The sequence below is a fragment of the Silurus meridionalis genome, chromosome 18 (assembly GCF_014805685.1).
Source record: "Silurus meridionalis isolate SWU-2019-XX chromosome 18, ASM1480568v1, whole genome shotgun sequence".
In the NCBI taxonomy this organism is placed as follows: domain Eukaryota; kingdom Metazoa; phylum Chordata; class Actinopteri; order Siluriformes; family Siluridae; genus Silurus; species Silurus meridionalis.
The window spans coordinates 598,832-621,278 of NC_060901.1; the positions used below are offsets into that span (position 1 = coordinate 598,832).

The following is a 22,447-nucleotide window of genomic DNA, read 5'->3' on the forward strand; positions in this document are numbered from 1 at the left end:
AAAATCATATCAACCAAGTTACAAAAACAGCCTTCTTTCACCTTAGAAATATTTCTAAGCTAAGAAACATGTTATCTATATCTGATGCAGAGAAGCTCGTCCATGCGTTTATGACCTCCAGAATAGACTACTGTAATGCATTACTAGGTGGATGTCCTGCATCATTAATAAACAAGCTTCAGTTAGTTCAGAATGCAGCAGTCAGAGTTCTTACAAGGTCAAGAAAATATGATCACATAACCCGATCTTATCGTCCCTACATTGGCTTCCGGTTAAGTTGTTAATCGACTACAAACTACTGCTTCTTACTTATGAAACACTAAATGGTTTATCTCCATGTATCTATCCAGTCTTCTAACACGCTACAATCCGTCACGCTCCCTGAGATCTCAAAACTCTGGACTTCTAGTAGTTCCTAGAATAGCAAAGTCCACTAAAGGTGGTAGAACATTTTCACATTTAGCTCCTAAACTCTGGAATAGTCTTCCTGACAGTGTTCGGGGCTCAGACACACTCTCCCAGTTTAAGTGCAGATTAAAGACGTATGTTTTTAGTGAGTTCTACAGATAACACACATCACATCATAACTTTGTGCTCCAGAACATCTGATCACATTATTAACTTGTGCTGTTAATATCATAAACAGCAGCTATGCTAATTCCTCTCCACTGCTTCTCTTTCTCTCCCCATCCCGAGGCTTCCTGAGGTTTGGCCAGCTCCAGTCACGTCCCACCTCATGAAGATTATGGACCTTTGAAGAAGTACAGTTGTGTTCAAAATTATTCAACCCCCACTGAAATTGATTGTTTTGGTCGGTTTGACATTGATTATGATCATTCAGTCATCCTGCTTACAATTAAATCAAAGAGGCACGTGTAGGTCAGACAAATATAACATAACATTTATAATGAAATAACCACAAATGTCTTTTCTGAGCTCACATCATTATCAGTTTTATTCAACCCCCAAGTGACATTCAATCTTAGTACTTAGTACAACATCCTTTTACAGTTATAACAGCTTTTAAACGTGAAGCATAGCTTGACACAAGTGTCTTGCAGCGATCTACGGGTATCTTCGCCCATTCATCATGGGCAAAAGCCTCCAGTTCAGTCACATTCTTAGGCTTGCACTGCAACTGCTTTCTTTAAGTCCCACCAGAGGTTCTCAATCGGATTTAAGTCTGGTGACTGCGATGGCCACTTCAAAATGTTCCAGCCTTTAATCTGCAACCATGCTCTAGTGGACTTGGGATCATTGTCCTGTTGAAAGGTCCAACGCCTTCCAAGCCTCAGGTTTGTGACGGACTGCATCACATTGTCATCCAATATCTCCTGGTACTGAAGAGAATTCATGGTACCTTGCACACGCTGAAGCTTCCCAGTACCTGCAGAAGCAAAACAGCCCCAAAGCATGATTGACCCCCCGCCATGCTTCACAGTAGGCAAGGTGTTCTTTTCTTCATAGGCCTTGTTCTTCCTCCTCCAAACATAGCGTTGATCCATGGGCCCAAACAGTTCTAATTTTGTTTCATCAGTCCACAGAACACTATCCCAAAACTTCTGTGGTTTGTCCACATGACTTTTGGCATACTGCAGTCGACTCTTCTTATTCTTTGGGGACAGCAAGGGGGTGCGCCTGGGAGTTCTGGCATGGAGGCCTTCATTACGCAGGGTGCGCCGTATTGTCTGAGCAGAAACTTCAGTACCCACATCTGACAAATCTTTTCTCAGTTCCTCAGCAGTCACACAGGGACTTTTCTCCACTCTATGCTTCAGGTAGCGCACAGCAGTCAAGTCAGCATCTTCTTTCTGCCACGACCAGGTAGCGTTTCAACAGTGCCCTTTGCCTTGAATTTGCGAATGATGCTTCCTATGGTGTCTCTTGGTATGTTTAACATCTTTGCAATCTTCTTATAGCCATTGCCCTTCCTGTGAAGAGTAATCACCTGTTCTCTTGTCTTCCTGGACCATTCTCTTGACCACACCAGTAAATGTCTAGAAGGAGCTGAGTATCACAGTCATTTTAAAGCTGCCTAATTGGTGCTTATTAGGCTTTATTGCTGCTCCCTGATATCCACAGGTGTTTTCAATACCTGATTGAAAACACTTCATTGAACCTCTGTTCTTCAGAGTGGTAGTCTTTAAGGGGTTGAATAATTATGTCAATGAAGAATTCACAAAAGAAACATTTAGAACTGTATTACAAAACTAATTGATGTCATTTTAGTTGCATATGGTTCTTTAAGAAGTCCTTGTTGGATTTCATTCTGAATACAATTACAAATGTGCACTAAATTCCCTAAAACCATTTACAGCATTGGGGGTTGAATAATTTTGAACACAACTGTAGATGCCGAACTCGCAATGATCCCGAACCATCTAGAGACGTACCAGTGCCAATTGGATCCCGCTACATGTGTGGTTTTGACATTGGACCTCCTGGAGTGTTTAAAGGCTCTGGCATGGAGAAGCTGTTGCTGGATCTGTGATGATCACAAATGTTGAGCTCAGTAGCTCCTACTTTTATACCAAAGACTGCAGAAAGAACATCACTTATAATCTTATACTCCTGTACTCATGTTAGTTCTCACTCTCCAGTGTTCTGTACTGTTGAAAGATTTATGATCACACTCTTGATGTCACCCAAATGAGGATGAGGATCCCCTTTTGAGTCTGGTTCCTCTCAAGGTTTCTTCCTCATTTTTCCTTGCCACAGTCTCCACGGCTGCTTATCAAAGATAAACACACACCATTCACCTTCACTGTTGATTTGTGTAAAGCTGCTTTGAGACAATGTCTGTTGTAAAAAGCGCAATAGAAATAAACTTGTCTTGACTTGACGTCTGACAGTGGACAGTGGTCATGTTTCTCTCAGGTGGAGGTGTGAGTTTGTAAAAAAATTTAAAAGAAGCAGGTTAGTGTGTAAAATCTCACTAAATATTTCCTCTGGATGTATTCAGCATTCCATTAGTGCTGCACAGGTCAGGTGACTCTTAGTTTCGGTCTCAATCCGGATAAATGTGGAGGATTTTATTATGAAGGTCATCCAGAGTAAAACGTGCCAAATAAAATATGCGGATCACAAATCAGAATTTCATAGCGAATCGGTCGAGGCCCGGGTTACCAACGACTACCACAGGTATCATTAACAACAGGGTACCGGTGTAAATTGGGCTACTGCTGGCTAAAGGAGGAGAAGGAGAGGAGGAAGACGTCTACAGAGATGGCAGGGAAAGGAGAAGTGTAGGAGAGTGGAGGTTCGGGTTGGTACTTTAAATGTTGGTACTATGACGGGTAAAGGGAGAGAGGTAGCTGATATGATGGAGGAGAAAGGTAGATATGCTGTGTGTTCAGGAGACCAAGTGGAAAGGGAGTAAGAGCAGGAACATTGGAGGTGGATTTAAACTGTTTTATCATGGTGTGGATGGAAAGAGAAATGGTGTAGAGGGGATTCTGAAGGAAGAGTACAGTAAGAGTGTAGTGGAGGTGAAGAGAGTTTCTGATAGGGTGATGATCGTGAAGCTGGAAGTTGAATGGTTGATGATAACTGTCATCAGTGCTTATGCTCCACAAGTGGGCTGTGAGATGGAGGAGAAGGAGAAATTCTGGACTGAGATAAATGAAGTGGTAGAAGGTGTACCTAGGAATTGCTGATGATGGCAGATTTCAATGGGCATGTAGGTGAAGGGAACAGAGGTGAGGTGATTTTACATTTACATTTACATTTGCAGCATTTAGCAGACGCCCTTATCCAGAGCGACATACAAAAGTACAAAAGAGGCAGATGTAGAGGACAGAGTAGTATGGAGACGGATGAGCCAACCCTAACCCTAACCCCTCTGGTGAACTATAATGGGAGCAGCCAAAAGAAGATGTAATCAGCATTCAGGCTGCAATTCCACTCATGAACAGCTGGTGGTGCCAAGCACACAGAAAACACTGCGTCAGATCAGTTCTGGAACACGTCAAAGAAAAATGGTGTAAGAGTGGGTGGGGTTTGACTCCTGTACTGATGAAAGTGCTTCTTTACAACACCACACAGCCTCAAACATCTTTAGATCCCACATACTCATAAAAATGTAAATCAACCAGAATCCTTGATTTAGTTGGTCTGGAGATCATTCTGTTGAGATCATAGTCAGCATTTTGTGCCACTTTGTTCTTATTGCTCAAGTATATTGCCATTTTAGCCTGACCAAGAATAAAATGAATAATCTTTAAGCAGGTTTTATGGTTAATGATGGTTTGTACAGTGACTCCACTCTGGTTTAATATCATTGTTAAGACCAAGCTCATTTCTCCAAAGAGGCTCTGGATAAACTGGAGGCAAAAGGCTGCAGTTCTGCTGGTCAGATGAAGCAGCCCTTGCCACCTTCCTCCTTGGGCAGATAGAGGACACTTTGTGGAATCCAGTGCAGACCATCCCAGAAGTTGTCTATGAGCAGGGTCTGGATGATTTCTTAAAGTGATTAAAAGGGGTTAATTGTGAATTGGTTCAAATGTTCTGTACAACATTCCTGACAGTGAACAGCCTTGTCATCCCTCTGTACACTCTAAAAGGGGCACATATTACAACCACCATTAACCTTCAGTACACTCTCAATTTCACTGTACAGCACCCTGATCATGGCTATGAAACCAGGGTTGAACCCAAAGCTTTTCAGCACCTTCCACAAATATTCATGCTCAACCCGGTCAAAAGCCTTGTCCTGGTCTAGGAGAATCGGACCAGTCTTTAAGCCCAATAGTCTGGAGACATAGAAAAATATCACGAATTAAGTATACGTTATCAAATATCGACCTTCATGGTGAATGATCTGCTCCATCACCTTCGTCAGTCTCGAGGCTAATGCTTTTGACAGCAGTTTTCAGTCAGTGCACAGTAGTGACACTGGGCACCAGTTGTTCAGCTGGGTCAGGTCTCTCTTCTTTGGCAGCAGGGCCAGGACGGCTCTCCTGCAGCTCGATGGGAGCTGACACCCTCTGACACTGTCCTGTAGGACCTTCAGCACGTCTGGCCCTATTCTTACCCAGAATGCCATGTACAATTCCACAAGGAGACCATCGATACCTGGTGCCTGTCTGTTCCCCATGCCCTGGAGAGCCTCCTGAAGCTCAGCCAGTGTCAGCTCCTTGTCCAACTCTCTGGTAACGGACTCTGTGAGCTTTGGCAGGATCTTGAGGAAGCTCTCTTTCACCTCCTGTACCCCTAACCTCTCACTGCTATACAGCTTAGAATAGAAGCTGACAGTCTGCTGGCGAATTTCAGAAGGCTCTGACACGAGATCCCCTGATTCTGTTCGCACAGCATGCATGAATCTTTTCCGTCTATTTTTTTGTTCTAAACTAAAGAAGATCTTAGAAGGAGCATCCATCTCAGTGACGCTTGTAAAGCGTGAGCAGACCAGCACCCCCTGTGATGTAATGTCCAACAGGTCATTTATTTTGTCTTTTTTACTTTTAAGAGTTTCATAATGCCCTCGATTTCCTGTGGCCTCCAAATGCTAAAATTCCACTGTTTCTAACACACACACACACACACACGTACACACGCACAAACACGCACACACACAAACGCACACAAACACACGCACAAACACACACACACACACACACACACACACACACACACACACACACACACACACACACACACACGAAAAATAGTTAAACAGAAATTGCACTCACTCCTCCCCCACACATGCAGAGAGGGAGAGAGAGAGAGAGAGAAATAGAAGGATGGAGAGATTGAGAGAGTGAGGAAGAGAGGGAGAGAGAGGAAGAGAAACTGAGTGAAAGAAGGAGAGGGAGAGAGAGAAAAAGAAGGAGAGAAGGAAAACATTCCCCACCCATCTGATTTCTGGGGCTGGAGTTGATCGTCACTCTGAGATTGCGAGTTCTAACTCAGAGAGATGAGACGTGAAGCCCTGCATCTGCCTGCACCTTGTTCTTTTGTTTCTTGTTACAGCTGGACTCGCTCCGGATCAGTGAGGACTAGAAGCAGATAAAGGGTACACCTCTCCTGTGTGGTGAAGGTTGTGTGAAGGTTCTGTTGATGAGCTATAAGTGATTCAGTGTGAAGGGCTGTGAGAAAACTCAAAGGTTTGTTCTGTAAGTTGGGAAACATAAAGGAAAAGAAGTATGCATGTCTTCACCAGACAGAGCTTTCGCACGTGAAAGTGGAGTGTCCAGTCATGGGCATGTGCCACCTGTTCAGGCGAGGATGGGAAAACTCGAGGACGACCACGAGAGAATAATCCTCAACGTCGGTGGCACCAGGCACGAGACATATCGCACCACGCTGCGAACACTGCCAGGAACACGCCTCGCCCTGCTCGCCTCCATTCCCTTATCCTCACTCAGTGGATCTGCTTCTGGATCAGACGCAGAGTCTGCACTGCTGGACCATCACCACCATCATCATCACCATCATCACCATGAGCATGAGCAACAGGTGCGGATTGGTAACGAGTACTTTTTCGATCGTCACCCAGGCGTGTTTGCGTACGTGTTAAATTATTACCGCACGGGGAAGTTGCATTGTCCCGCGGACGTGTGTGGCCCCCTGTTCGAGGAGGAGCTCGCCTTCTGGGGCATCGACGAGACGGATGTGGAGCCGTGCTGCTGGATGACATACCGCCAACACAGAGATGCCGAGGAGGCACTGGATGTCTTTGACATGAACGTGATGGACAGTGGGACAGGGAACGATGAGGACGAGGAGAACGACGATAATGAGGCCAAGCGTGAGGTGGGGAAGAGGACGAGGGTCGGAGAAGCAGAACATGCCAAAGGAACCAGTCTAAGCCGCTGGAGAAAGTGGCAACCTGTCATCTGGAACCTTTTTGAGGATCCTTACTCGTCCCGAGCCGCTCGGGTAAGGCAGGAACCCGAAAACAGAACTGGTCCATCCTGAGATACCTGTTGGCACCTGTTTTTGTGTCTCACAATTTCTGACTCAATCATACAGACTCATACGTAATGTTTATTTCTTTTATTTTTCCTAAATCTGTGTCTCTCTGTGTGTCTCTCACTATCTATCTCAGTGACATTGTGTCTCTCAGTGTCTACCTTAGTGTCTCTTATTGTCTACCCTATTGTCTCTGAGTCTACCTCAGTGACTCTGTGTCCACCTCAGTGTCTCTGTGTCTCTCTGTGTCTATCTCGTGTCTCTCTGTGTCTGTTCCAGTGTCTGTGTCTCTCAGTGTCTATCTCAGTGTCTCTGTGTCTCTCTATGTCTATCTCGTGTTTCTCTGTGTCAATCTCAGTGTATCAGTGTCTTCCAGTGTCTTTCTCAGTGTCTCAGTGCCTCTCTGTGCCTCTCTGTGTCTATTTCAGTGTCTCTCTCATTGTCTATCCCAGTGTCTCTGTCTCTCAGTATATCTCAGTGTCTCTGTGTCTATCTAAGTGTCTCTTAGTGTCTCCGTGTCTCTCAGTGTTTGTTTCTCTCTGTGTGTCTCTGTGTATCAGTGTCTATCTCTCAGTGTCTCTGTGTCTCAGTGTCTATCTCTGTCTCTGTGTCTATCTCAGTGTATCAGTGTCTCCCAGTGTATCAGTGTTTATCTCTCAGTGTCGATCAGTGTTTATCTCAGTGTATCAGTGTTTCTCAGCATCTTATTGTCTATCTTTTAGTGTATCAGTGTCTCTCTGTGTTTATCTCAGTGTATCTGTATCTCTCAGTGTATCAGTGTCTATCTCTGTGTCTCTCAATGTCGCTCAGTGTATCAGTGCTTTTCAGTGTATCAGTGTCTATCTCTGTGTCTCTCGATGTCGCTCAGTGTATCAGTGTCTCTCAGTGTATCAGTGTCTATCTCTAAGTGTCTCTCATGTCTATCTCAGTGTATCAGTGTCTCTCAGTGTCTCTCTCCATGTCTATCTCAGTGTATCAGTGTCTCTCAGTGTCTCTCTCAGTGTCTATCTCAGTGTATCAGTGACTCTCAGTGTCTCTCTCAGTGTCTATCTCAGTGTATCAGTGTCTCTCTGTGTCTATCTCAGTGTGTCCGTGTCTCTCAGTGTCTCTCTCAGTGTCTATCTCAGTGTATCAGTGTCTTCCAGTGTCTTTCTCAGTGCCTCTCTGTGCCTCTCTGTGTCTATTTCAGTGTCTCTCTCATTGTCTATCCCAGTGTCTCTATGTCTCTCAGTATTTCTCAGTGTCTCTGTGTCTATCTAAGTGTCTCTTAGTGTCTCTGTGTCTATCTCAGTGTTTCAGTTTCTCTCTGTGTGTCTCTCAGTGTATCAGTGTCTATCTCTCAGTGTCTCTCGATGTCGCTTAGTGTATCAGTGCCTTTCAGTGTATCAGTGTCTATCTCAGTGTATCAGTGTCTCTGTGTCTCTATCAGTGTCTATCTCAGTGTCTCTCAGTGTCCCTCTCAGTGTGTCTCTCCATGTCTATCTCAGTGTATCAGTGTCTCTAAGTGTCTCTCTGTGTCTATCTCAGTGTATCAGTGTCTCTCAGTGTCTATCTCAGTGTATCAGTGTCTCTCAGTGTCTCTCTCAGTGTATCAGTGTGTTTCAGTGTCTTTCTCAGTGCCTCTGTGCCTCTCTGTGTCTATTTCAGTGTCTCTCTCATTGTCTATCCCAGTGTCTCTATGTCTCTCAGTATTTCTCAGTGTATCTATGTGTCTATCTAAGTGTCTCTGTGTCTCTCAGTGTTTCAGTTTCTCTCTGTGTGTCTCTCAGTGTATCAGTGTCTATCTCTCAGTGTCTCTGTGTCTCAGTGTCTATCTCTGTCTCTCAGTGTCTATCTCTGTGTATCAGTGTCTCCCAGGGTATCAGTGTTTATCTCGCAGTGTCGATCAGTGTTTATCTCAGTGTATCAGTGTCTCTCAGCATCTTAGTGTCTATCTTTTAGTGTATCAGTGTCTCTCAGCGTCTCAGTGTCTATCTCTCCGTGTATATCTCAGTATATATCTCAGTGTATCTGTACCTCTCAGTGTATCAGTGTCTATCTCCCAGTGTCTCTCGATGTCGCTCAGTGTATCAGTGTCTATCTCTAAGTGTCTCTCAGTGTCTATCTCAGTGTATCAGTGTCTCTCAGTGTCTCTCTCCATGTCTATCTCAGCATATCAGTGTCTATCTCAGTGTATCAGTGTCTCTGTGTCTCTCTCAGTGTCTCTCAATGTGTCTCTCTGTGTCTGTTCCAGTGTCTGTGTCTCTCAGTGTCTATCTCAGTGTCTCTGTGTCTCTCTATGTCTATCTCGTGTTTCTCTGTGTCAATCTCAGTGTATCAGTGTCTTCCAGTGTCTTTCTCAGTGTCTCAGTGCCTCTCTGTGCCTCTCTGTGTCTATTTCAGTGTCTCTCTCATTGTCTATCCCAGTGTCTCTGTCTCTCAGTATATCTCAGTGTCTCTGTGTCTATCTAAGTGTCTCTTAGTGTCTCCGTGTCTCTCAGTGTTTGTTTCTCTCTGTGTGTCTCTGTGTATCAGTGTCTATCTCTCAGTGTCTCTGTGTCTCAGTGTCTATCTCTGTCTCTGTGTCTATCTCAGTGTATCAGTGTCTCCCAGTGTATCAGTGTTTATCTCTCAGTGTCGATCAGTGTTTATCTCAGTGTATCAGTGTTTCTCAGCATCTTATTGTCTATCTTTTAGTGTATCAGTGTCTCTCTGTGTTTATCTCAGTGTATCTGTATCTCTCAGTGTATCAGTGTCTATCTCTGTGTCTCTCAATGTCGCTCAGTGTATCAGTGCTTTTCAGTGTATCAGTGTCTATCTCTGTGTCTCTCGATGTCGCTCAGTGTATCAGTGTCTCTCAGTGTATCAGTGTCTATCTCTAAGTGTCTCTCCATGTCTATCTCAGTGTATCAGTGTCTCTCAGTGTCTCTCTCAGTGTCTATCTCAGTGTATCAGTGACTCTCAGTGTCTCTCAGTGTCTATCTCAGTGTATCAGTGTCTCTGTGTCTATCTCAGTGTGTCCGTGTCTCTCAGTGTCTCTCTCAGTGTCTATCTCAGTGTATCAGTGTCTTCCAGTGTCTTTCTCAGTGTCTCAGTGCCTCTCTGTGCCTCTCTGTGTCTATTTCAGTGTCTCTCTCATTGTCTATCCCAGTGTCTCTATGTCTCTCAGTATTTCTCAGTGTCTCTGTGTCTATCTAAGTGTCTCTTAGTGTCTCTGTGTCTATCTCAGTGTTTCAGTTTCTCTCTGTGTGTCTCTCAGTGTATCAGTGTCTATCTCTCAGTGTCTCGATGTCGCTTAGTGTATCAGTGCCTTTCAGTGTATCAGTGTCTATCTCAGTGTATCAGTGTCTCTGTGTCTCTATCAGTGTCTATCTCAGTGTCTCTCAGTGTCCCTCTCAGTGTGTCTCTCCATGTCTATCTCAGTGTATCAGTGTCTCTAAGTGTCTCTCTGTGTCTATCTCAGTGTATCAGTGTCTCTCAGTGTCTATCTCAGTGTATCAGTGTCTCTCAGTGTCTCTCTCAGTGTATCAGTGTGTTTCAGTGTCTTTCTCAGTGCCTCTCTGTGCCTCTCTGTGTCTATTTCAGTGTCTCTCTCATTGTCTATCCCAGTGTCTCTATGTCTCTCAGTATTTCTCAGTGTATCTATGTGTCTATCTAAGTGTCTCTGTGTCTCTCAGTGTTTCAGTTTCTCTCTGTGTGTCTCTCAGTGTATCAGTGTCTATCTCTCAGTGTCTCTGTGTCTCAGTGTCTATCTCTGTCTCTCAGTGTCTATCTCTGTGTATCAGTGTCTCCCAGGGTATCAGTGTTTATCTCGCAGTGTCGATCAGTGTTTATCTCAGTGTATCAGTGTCTCTCAGCATCTTAGTGTCTATCTTTTAGTGTATCAGTGTCTCTCAGCGTCTCAGTGTCTATCTCTCCGTGTATATCTCAGTATATATCTCAGTGTATCTGTACCTCTCAGTGTATCAGTGTCTATCTCCCAGTGTCTCTCGATGTCGCTCAGTGTATCAGTGTCTATCTCTAAGTGTCTCTCAGTGTCTATCTCAGTGTATCAGTGTCTCTCAGTGTCTCTCTCCATGTCTATCTCAGCATATCAGTGTCTATCTCAGTGTATCAGTGTCTCTGTGTCTCTCTCAGTGTCTCTCAATGTGTCTCTCTGTGTCTGTGTCTCTCTCTGTGCATCTATCTCACTTAGTGTTTCTCTGTGTCTCTCATAGTGTATCACTGTCTCTCCGTGTCTATCGTACTGTCTCTCTCAATGTGTATCTCAGTGTATCAGTGTCTCTCAGTGTCTCTCTGTGTATCAGTGTCTCTCAGTGTGTCTCTCTCTGTCTGTGTTTCTCTGTCTCTCTCTGCATCTATCTCACTTAGTGTTTCTCTGTGTCTCTCATAGTGTATCAGTGTCTCTCTTTTAATGTCTTTTAGTGTCACTGTGTCTCTGTGTGTGTGTCTCTCAGTGTCTCTTTTAGTGTGTGTCTCTTAGTGTATCTCAGAGTCTTTCAGTGTATTTCAGTGTGTCTCAGTGTCTTTCAGTGTCTCTGTGTCTCTCGCTTTTGTTTTTCTCTCAGTCTGAATGATGATCTGGAGTTGTATTGAAATTATTTTAGAATCACTGAGATATGTAATGATAAATTTCATGTGTGTGTGTGTGTGTGTGTGTGTGTGTGTGTGTGTGTGTCACTGCGACCCTTTAATTATAGTTTACTGAAGCCTTTATCTACACTGATCTTCAAAACAATGATTATCCTGAACCCCTGATCACACACTGATTCAGTAAGATAAACTACCAAGAATGCACTGCAGCAGATTTAAAGACAGATATTCAACCAGTGATTTTATTTATCACATGCTGAAAGACTGTGAGTGTGTTTGTGTGTGAGTGTGTGTGTGTGTGTGTGTTTACAGGCAAAGTGTGGCGCCACTTTAGAGGTTAAAACACACACACACACACACACACACACACACACACACACACACACACGTCTAAGGATGCTGCTTTAAGACTGTTCCCATGGCAACTCGATTGCTCATTGCTGCCTTTCATTCAGAGCCACGATTGATTTTAGTCTGTCTCACATTATTTCTGTTTGTCTGCCTACTGTCTGTCTCACTGTTTGTCCCACTGTCTGTCTTACTGTCTTACTGTTTGTCCTACTGTCTATCTCACTGTCTGTCTTACTATCTTACTGTTTGTCTCACTGTCTGTCTTACTATCTCACTGTTTGTCCCACTGTCTGTCTTACTGTCTCACTGTTTGTCTCGCTGTCTCTTTCTCTGTTTTGTTGTCTTCCATTCTCTCTCTCTCTCTCTCTCTCTCTCTCTCTCTTACCCACTCATTAATTCCCCAAATGCAGAGTGTATGAAGATCATTCTGTTTCTCATCCCTGTCTCAGTTGTTCTCCTGTAACTCGACAGAAACATCACAAAATCTTTGTCCTTTTAACCTTCCTCTTTCCCTCCTTCCTGCTTTTCTCTCTTTCTCTGCCTCTCCTTCCATCTCTCTTTCTCTTTGAGTTTGTATTAATTGATTCATCTGCTCATAAACTTCAACAATCTCACACATGCATACATGCGCACACACACACACGTCTAAGGATGCTGCTTTAAGACTGTTCCCATGGCAACTCGATTGCTCATTGCTGCCTTTCATTCAGAGCCACGATTGATTTTAGTCTGTCTCACATTATTTCTGTTTGTCTGCCTACTGTCTGTCTCACTGTTTGTCCCACTGTCTGTCTTACTGTCTTACTGTTTGTCCTACTGTCTATCTCACTGTCTGTCTTACTATCTTACTGTTTGTCTCACTGTCTGTCTTACTATCTCACTGTTTGTCCCACTGTCTGTCTTACTGTCTCACTGTTTGTCTCGCTGTCTCTTTCTCTGTTTTGTTGTCTTCCATTCTCTCTCTCTCTCTCTCTCTCTCTCTCTCTCTTACCCACTCATTAATTCCCCAAATGCAGAGTGTATGAAGATCATTCTGTTTCTCATCCCTGTCTCAGTTGTTCTCCTGTAACTCGACAGAAACATCACAAAATCTTTGTCCTTTTAACCTTCCTCTTTCCCTCCTTCCCTGCTTTTCTCTCTCTTTCTCTGCCTCTCTCCTTCCATCTCTCTTTCTCTTTGAGTTTGTATTAATTGATTCATCTGCTCATAAACTTCAACAATCTCACACATGCATACATGCGCACACACACACACACACACACACACACACACACACCCCACACCAGTGGTGGGCCGTGTATTTGGTACCTGGACCTTCAGTAGGGACGTACCCGACTTAATCCACCTCTTAATACACCACTATCACATCACAATTATATAAACCATCAATACAATACAAACACACAATATAACAACACGTGGCATTAGAGAGAGACGTTTCACATATAGAGGGTGAAGAACATTTTACTAAAACAACAAACCCAGTTACACTCCAAACCTCTACACTACAACCACAACTGTGCACCTACAACATCTGGAGCAGTTCACAATCAATATTTATCTAATAACATGACAAAAACATTAAAATGGAAATAAAACACAACCTACTCACCAGAGATGCAGACTCATAATGTGCAGCGCCCCCCAGAGGGTGTAATCCAGTGATACCGCTCGTATTCACTGGTCTGGAAGTGGAGAACAAACACTTTCCCGGGCTGAGACACGCTAGCTAGCTTCAGGGTTGGTGATCTTCTCACCATGTCTCGCTTTTCTTCATAATGGATTTTTAAGTGTCTGAGACCAAATAAATTTCTCTTCCTCCGTAGGTGTAAAAAAGTCTGACTCAGATGTATGAACGTGTGCAGAGCTACACACGTGTTTTACCAGTCCAACTCGACTGTAACAGTTTCCCTCTGACCAACCAATCAGAGGACAGAACAATGCTGACGCTATTCTGGGCCAGTGATCTGCTCTGTGAGGAGAATCTGAAATCTGATTGGTTAAAGAAACAGAGCTGTTGGTAATATTCTCTATGGTAAAAGTCCAGCAGTACTGATTCTGAAGGTTCTGAGCAGATTAGATTCACATGGCAGCACATAGAGGCTGAAATCTGATTAGACAAAAATCTAACATCCACATACACGTACTGAAGCAGTGCAGCCGAGAGAAACACTACCACATGAAGAGAAGAAACTGATGGAATAAATTAATACAATTTTAGAATTTAGGTTGTAAATGTAGGTCAGTGCTTCTGATAGTGTTTAGACCAGCAGAGAAGATTTACTGACCCTGACTCCCCCCACACACACACACACACACACACACACACACACACACACACACACACACACACACACACACACAGGATGGTAAGATGGATACCATTGTGTACACACTTGTCTGCATCTCAGAAAAAGCAGCTTTACACAGATAAAGTGGTTATAAAGTTCTATAAAATAATCTATAGTTTGTCCCTAATGAGTGATCTAATGGTGACTATGGTGAAGGAAAAACTACCTGAGATGGTATGCGGAAGAAACATTGAGAGCAATTAAAATCTCCTCTTCATCCTCAGCACCAAATGTCCATCATTACAGTTCCATCAGTGTTGAGTTTATAAACCATTCAGTGATGATGTTTACATGCAGAGGTGTTCATGCAAAGTGTGGTCCTGAGCACATTGTAGCAGACTGTAGATATTAATTACAGTCCAAATCCATCCTCAAAGTTCTTGAGTTGCTCAGTCACTTTAGGGATCTTTAGACTGTTATTGTGGAACCATCTCCATCTGTACAGTGTCTCCCGCTAAAGAGAACCACATCAACCACAGAGGTAGGATGTTGACATGAATCAGACTGATCTGAAGAGAGAAAAGAGACAGGAACACTGGTCACTGGTACCTTAGGAGCAGGAGTTCCTCTGATAGTTTCTCTGCTTGTTCCTCTGCTTACCTTGCCTCATTTGCATTTTTCAGTGAAACAGAACATCAGGAGAGAATAGTATAAATTTAATTGATGAGTTGTGTGCAGGTTTTTATCATCACCTCTCACCTCTCATTGTTCTCAAAACGCAAAATCAACAATATACCAATTTTACTCTGATTACAATCAGCTGAATAACATGCAGCACAGACAGACAGACAGACAGGCATAAGGAAAGACAGGCATAAGGACAGACAGGCAGACAGACACATAGACAGACATTGTCTGGGAGATTCTTATCACTGTTTCTATTTCTGTTTATGCAGTTGTGCTTATGTGAATAAAACTGTGTGTGTGTGTGTGTGTGTGTGTGTGTGTGTGTGTGTGAGAGAGAGAGTGTATGTGTGTGTGTGTGTGTGTGAGAGAGAGAGAGAGAGAGTGTGTGTGTGTGTGTGTGTGTGTGTGTGAAATGAGCTAATGAATGATGTATGGAGATATTTTATTGAGGAATTGTGGGTAATTTGGAGAAGTGTTTCTGGATGATGGCTCCTCCATCTTTTCTCCTCACACTGGATTATTATTAATAGCATAAGAAGACGGATGGAAAGAGACAGTGTGTGTGTGTGTGTGTGTGTGTGTGTGTGTGTGTGTGTGTGTGTTAATAGGTGTTTAAAGCCCTGAGCGAAGGAGATGAGGTGTTTGTTAGATTTTTATCATGCCCAAACAAAACTTCATTCTTGGAGAGGTTTCCCATGTGATCTACTCATCTGCCCGTGGTGTCTTTTCTGATCAGGGAAGAATCACAGCACACAGCATGGCGCAAATGTTTTCTTTAGTTTAATGCAGATAACTTACAAATATATATATATATATATATATATATATTATATATATATATATATATATACACACACTGGAAAAACCTGAGCTAAAACTGTTCCTGATTGGGTAAGAAGACATAATAACCAGAGATGTGTGAATCCAGACAAAGACATTCCGTATACCTCACATACTCACATCGTATAGATCCTATAGACACTGAACACACAACATAGGGATGTGTTTAGAGCACCAGTGTGAGAACCATCATAACACTAACAGTGTTGGGATGTGTTTAGAGCACCAGTGTGAGAACCATCTTAACACTAACAGTGTTTTATACGATAAGTCAAGTCAAGTCAAGTTTATTTGTATAGCGCTTTTCACAACAGACATTGTCTCAAAGCAGCTTTACACAAATCAACAGTGATGGTGAATGGTGTGAATTTGTCCCTGATGAGCAAGCCGTGGCGACTGTGGCAAGGAAAAACTCCCTTAGATGTTATGAGGAAGAAACCTTGAGAGGAACCAGACTCAAAAAGGGAACCCATCCTCATCTGGGTGACATCAAGAGTTTGATCATAAATCTTTCAACAATACAGAACACTGGAGAGTGAGAACTAACATGATTACTGGAGTATAAGATTATAAGTGATGTTCTTTCTGCAGTCTTATACAGTCTGTTAGTAGCTCTGGATAAGACACTCAGGAATCCAGGAATTTTTACTTGTAAGATGAGGAAAGTTTGGTTTCTATTCTCGCTGCTGAAACGTCTGATGAAGTTCCATGTCCTAGTGATGGAGAGACTTCTGAGACCATTATAAATAATGTTGCAGATATCTAAGAGAGCCACTGAAAATACCTCTATTTTACATTCTTTTGTATGGGGCAGGGGGCAGTGTAGTGGGGACAGTCTGGAAAGGGGTAGAGGGGCTGGGGTAGTGTTGTAAGGGAAGTGTGGTGGTGGGGAAGGGGTGTGGCAGGGGGCAGATTGGCAGATAAGGCAGTTTGGGTATAGTGTGACATGGTGGTATATTGGCAGGGGGATATGTGGGAGTGTGGTGGGGGTCCGGTTTTGGCAGAGCAGGTAATGCAGGGGCAGTAAGGCGAAAGGACAGGGGGTAGTATGGGAGTGTGGTGGGGGCAGTGTAGCAAGGGATTCAGTTTGGCAGAGGAGCAGAGTAGTGGTGGCCCTAACATAAACCCTAACCCTAACCCTGAACCAACAAATCGTATGATGTCAGAACACTCTGCACTCTAGGAGTTGATTGCTTTGTAATATATTTACATTTCGGCATTTAGCAAACGTCTGTGTACAGAGCAATGTACAATAAATATAACTTTTGATTTATACAAGCAAACTTGGGAAATAACTAAGTTGTGTTTCAGGAAGGGGAAGGTCTTCACCCATTACTTGAAGCCAGATACTTTGTACACTGTACAGACATATAAGATAAGACAAGATAAGATAAGATAAGATAAGATAAGATATACCTTTATTGGTCCCACAGTGGGGAAATTTCTCTGTTACAGCAGCAAAGAAACAGAAATGTGCAAATATATAAAAGAATAGAGACATAATACAGTATACAGTATATAAACAACACAATGTATAAATACAAAAAGAAAGAGAAAAAACAAACAAAAAAAAGAGACCACGAGTAAGTAGTTACACTATCAAAGGGGGAAGTTCATTCCACCACCTCGGTGCCAGAACAGAGAAGAGCCTTGAATTGTACTTACCTCTCATTCTGAGAGAAGGTGGTACCAGTGGAGCAGTGCTGGAGGATCTCAGACAGTGTGGTGCAGTGCGATATGTGATGAGGTCACTGAGGTAAGATGACGCTGGTCCATTTTTGATCTTGTAGGCAAACATCAGTGTTTTGAATCTGATACGTGCAGCTACTGGAAGCCAGTGAAGGGAGCACAGCAGTGGGGTGGTGTGGGAGAACTTGGGCAGATTGAACACAAGTCATGCAGCTGCGTTTTGGATCATTTGCAGTGGATGAATAGCGTTCAGATGAAGACCTGCCAGCAGAGAGTTGCAGTAGTCCAGTCTTGAAATGACAAGAGACTGAACAAGCACCTGGGCAGCCTGTGTGGACAGACATGATCTATTCCTTCTGATGTTTCAGAGAAATCGACAAGTCAAGAGTCAAGAAGCTTTTATTGTCATTTCAACCATATATAACTGATGCAGTACACAGTGAAATGAAACAACGTTCCTCCTGAACCCAGGTGCTACATAAAACAACATAAAACAACAGTCACAGAACAGAAGAACACAGGGCCAAGAACTAAGATCCTCACCACATAAAGTGCATGTGTGCAACTGGTGCAAACAGTGCAAAAGACAACACAGGACAGTGCAAGACAACACAGGACAGTGTAGGACAATACACAATACACAAAATATAAAAAAAAAAACAGCAATAGCTCCACCAGTAAAACCTGTCGTGACAGAATAAGGTGCACAGTAGCAGAAAAATGTAAACAGAATTGTGCAATTCAACAATAGCAGCAATCAAAATAAACTGAACAGTGACCAAAGGATTTGGACAGAATATTGTGCAAAGAGTATGAAGTGTGCAAAGTGTATGATGTGTGTTAAGTCCAGTTTGTACAGATCAGTCACACAATTATGTGTAAGTGTGTGTATGAGTGTGTGTGTGTGAGAGAGTTCAGTTCAGATGTTTGTTGAGAAGCCTGATGGCTTGCGGGAAAAAACTGTTGCACAGTCTTGTTGTGACGGCCCGAATGCTTCGGAACCGTTTCCCTGATGGTAGAAGGGTGAAAAGTGTGTGTGACGGTGTGTGTGGTCATCCACAATGCTGTTGGCTTTGCGGATGCAGCGTGTGGTGTAAATGTGCATGATAGAGGGGAGAGAGACTCCGATGATCTTCTCAGCTCTCCTCACTATCCTCTGTAGGGTCTTGCGATCCGAGACGGTGCAGTTCCCAAACCAGGCAGTGATGCAGCTGCTCAAGATGCTCTCGATGGTCCCTCTATAGAACATGGTCAGGATGGGCGGGGGAGGGAGATGAGCTTTCCTCAGACTTCTCAGGAAGTAGAGACGCTGCTAGGCTTTCTTGGTGATGGAGCTGGTGTTAAGTGACCAGGTGAGGTTGTCCGCCAGATAAACAAAAAGGAATTTGGTGCTCTTGACAATCTCCACTGAGGATCCATCGATGATTAGTGAAGAATGGTCACTCTGTGTTCTCCTGAAGTCAACAACCATCTCTTTAGTTTTGTCGAAGTTCAGAGACAGGTTGTTGGCTCCACACCAGGCTGTTAACCGTTGCACCTCCTCTCTGTATGCTGACTCGTCGTTCTTGCTGATGAGACCCACCATGGTCGTGTCATCGGCAAATTTGATGATGTGATTCGAGCTGTGCATTGGTGCACAGTCGTGAGTCAGCAGAGTGAACAGCAGTGGACTAAGCACACAGCCCTGAGGTGCTCCAGTGCTCAGTGTGGTGGTGCTGGAGATGCTGTTCCTGATCCGTACTGACTGAGGTCTCTCAGTCAGGAAGTCCAGGATCCAGTTGCAGAGGGAGGTGTTCAGGCCCAGTAAGCTCAGCTTCTCGATTAGGTGCTGAGGAATGATTGTGTTGAATGCTGAACTGAAGTCTATGAACAGCATCCTTACATAAGAGTCCTTGTTATCCAGGTGGGTGAGGGCCAGATGGAGGGTTGTGGAGATGGCATCGACCGTGGAGTGGTTTGGACGATACGTGAACTGCATGGGGTCCAGTGCGGGTGGTAGCTGGGTCTTGATGTGCCTCATGACGAGCCTCTCGAAGCACTTCATCATGATGGGTGTGAGGGCAACGGGACGATAGTCATTGAGGCAGGAGACAGAAAACTTCTTCAGCATAGGAATGATGGTCGTCGTCTTGAGGAGCGTAGGAACAGTGGCGCTGCTCAGGGAGATGTTGAAGATGTCGGTAAAGACATCCGCTAGCTGTTTTGCACATTCCCTGAGCACTCTGCCAGGAATGTTGTCTGGTCCAGCAGACTTCCGTGGGTTAACTCTGCATAGAGTTTTCCTCACTTCAGCTGTGGTTAGACAGAGCACCTGGTCACTGGGAGGAGGGATGGTATTCCTCGCCACCACGTTGTTCTGCACCTCGAACCGGGTGTAGTAGTCGTTCAGCGCATCAGGAAAGGAAGGCGTCACGGTCACGGTCAGCAGGTGGTGGTGTCTTGTAATTCGTGATCGCCTGGATGCCCTGCCACATGCGCCGGGTGTCTCCGCTGTCCTGGAAGTGGCCATGGATTCTCTTGGCGTGTGCGCGCTTCGCCTCTCTGATAGCACGGGACAGTTTGGCCCTTGCTGTTTTTAAGGCCGTCTTGTCCCCTGCTCTAAAGGCAGAGTCTCTTGTTTTTAGCAGCACACGCACCTTGGCGGTCATCCGTGGCTTCTGGTTGGAGCGTGTAGTGATGGTCTTGGAGATAGTCACGTCATCAATGCACTTGCCGATGTAGCTGGTCACTGTTGACGTGTACTCCTCCAAGTTGATGAAATCGCCATTGGTTGCAGCTTCCTTGAACATGTCCCAGTCAGTGCACTCAAAACAGTCCTGAAGAGCAGACATGGATCCTGCTGGCCAGGTTCTCAGTTGTTTTCGAGCTGGTCTTGAACGCCTGCTGAGTAGTCTGTATGCTGGGATCAACATAACAGAGATGTGGTCTGAGTACCCGAGGTGGGGGCGGGGCTTCGCCCGGTATGCGCCCCGGATGTTTGTGTAAACAACATCCAGCGTGTTTTCTCCTCTGGTTGCAAAGTCCACATTCTGATAGCATTTGGGAAGCACAGTCCTGAGATTTGCGTGATTAAAATCTCCAGCGACTATAAATAATCCGTCAGGGTGTGTGTTTTGAGGTTCGCTAATGGTCCCGTAGAGGACGCTAAGCGCTTCCTTAGCATTAGTGCTAGGTGGTATGTACACTTCGAGCACAATAGCGGTGGTGAATTCCCGTGGTAAATAAAAAGGTCTCCATCTCACAACATTAAACTCCAACAGCGATGAGCAGTAGGTATAAACAAGCACAGAGTTCTTACACCATTCCGTGTTAATGTAAACGCACAGACCGCCGCCGCGAGTCTTACCGCACAGAGCTGCATTTCTGTCGGCACGAAACGCGGCTAGCCCGTCCAGCTGGATGACGGGGTCCGGAACTCTGTCGCTCAGCCACGTCTCAGTAAACACAAAAACGCAGCAGTGTCTGTACTCACGCCGAGTAGCTTGTTGGAGTCTAAAGTAGTCTAATTTATTGTCCAGGGAGCAGACATTTGCCAGCAGTAGTGATGGTAGAGCGGGCCGGCTAGGGTTAGCTTTTAGCCTAGCATTAGCTCCCGCTCGCCTTCTCGTGCAGCGCTTCCGATTCCCCCTCCTCCGTCCGTCCGTCACAGGCGGTGCCGAGGTCTGAAGGCCTGGTTCTAAGAGCACGCTGAGGTCGCGTAGCTTCTGCCGCAGGTCATCATTAATTGTGTTGTTTGGATTGTTTCTGAGTTCTTTCAGGGTTTTGCGGTTCTACACAGGGACACCGGTTGCTCCGATGTCCATGTGTTGTGTAAGACGGGCTGCAAAATGAAATTAGCACCATTTTGGGTCCGGAGCGGCCGCTGCGAGCTACTGCCGTGCCGCCATCTTGGACTACAAGAACTAGCCACGTTAGCAACATTTGAGAAGAAGGACAGTTGATTGTCCATAGTTACCCCGAGGTTACGAGCAGTGGCTAAAGGGGAGAGCAGAGAGTCATTAAGAGCTGTTCAAAGATCTTGACCTGGAGATGAATCACCTGGGATGACCAGCAGTTTTGGTGGGGTTGAGTTTTAGTTGAAAAGCACTCATCCATGAAGATATGTCTGTGAAGCATGCCGAGTACCGAGCCTTGTGGGACACCAGTGGAGAGTCTGCATGGGGCAGATGTGGATCCCCTCCATGCTACCTGGTATAAGCGACCTTCCAGTAAGGAAGCAAACCATTCCCATGCTGTTCCATGGATACCGAGGCTCCTGAGTGTAGATAAGAGAGTATTGTGGTTGACTGTGTCAAATGCTGCTGAACAGTCCAAGAAGATAAGTACAGATGACAGCGAATAAACTGCTGATGTGATTTTACGTGATGTCATTGGTCCCGCCACTGCTTCTTCCAAAGTGTGCAACTTTGTGCAGCTGGGGATTTGGATTTGGACTGTAGCTAATGTTCTGCTACACTGACTCAGGACTACAGTTTGCTCTGATCTCCATCACTGCACCTCAGCAACATTTATCTGTAATAAATGGACATTTGGTGGCACCCAGATGAAGATGAGGTTCCCTCTTGAGTCTGGTTCCTCTCAAGGTTTCTTCCTTCTGCATCTCAGGGAGTTTTTCCTTCACCACAGTCTCCACCGACTTGTTCATCAGGGACAAACTTACACTTATAAAGAACATCTTCATTTTTATCTCCACATTGTCTGTGTAAAGCTGCTCTGAGACGATGTTCATTTTTAAAAAAGTGCAACACAAATAAACAGGAATTAAATTGAATAACATTCATGTGACATTTCAAACACTCAGTTCCTGCTCGTGATCTGCACAGACAACAAAATATAATAATTTTAAACAGCATTCATTCATGTTCTCTCTCTCTCTCTCTCTCTCTCTCTCTCTCTCTCTCTCTCTCTCTCCCTCTCTTATTAAAGTAACACTAAATTATTGAGACCAGCTATGTGAATGTCTCATATTCTATTTATACATGTGTGGAGCTCAGAGCAGACAAACAGAAAGAGTAAATCCATCACATGGTGTGTGTGTATGTGTGTGTGTGTGTGTGTGTGTGTGTGTGTGTGTGTGTGTGTGTATGTGTGTGTACTGTTTGTAT

At 44.4% G+C, this 22,447-nt stretch overlaps 1 protein-coding gene across 2 annotated transcripts in view; it reads left to right on the forward strand.

The window, feature by feature from the left end:
• Positions 1-5,780: 5,780 nt before the first annotated feature.
• kcnc2 (potassium voltage-gated channel, Shaw-related subfamily, member 2) overlaps positions 5,781-22,447 on the forward strand; it is a 39,254-nt gene continuing 22,587 nt past the window's right edge. For both annotated transcript variants that reach the window (XM_046872667.1, XM_046872668.1), the window contains exon 1: positions 5,781-6,879. In XM_046872667.1, coding sequence (XP_046728623.1) covers positions 6,148-6,879 — 732 coding nt within the window. In that variant the 5' untranslated portion in view covers positions 5,781-6,147. The remainder of the gene's footprint in view (positions 6,880-22,447) is intronic.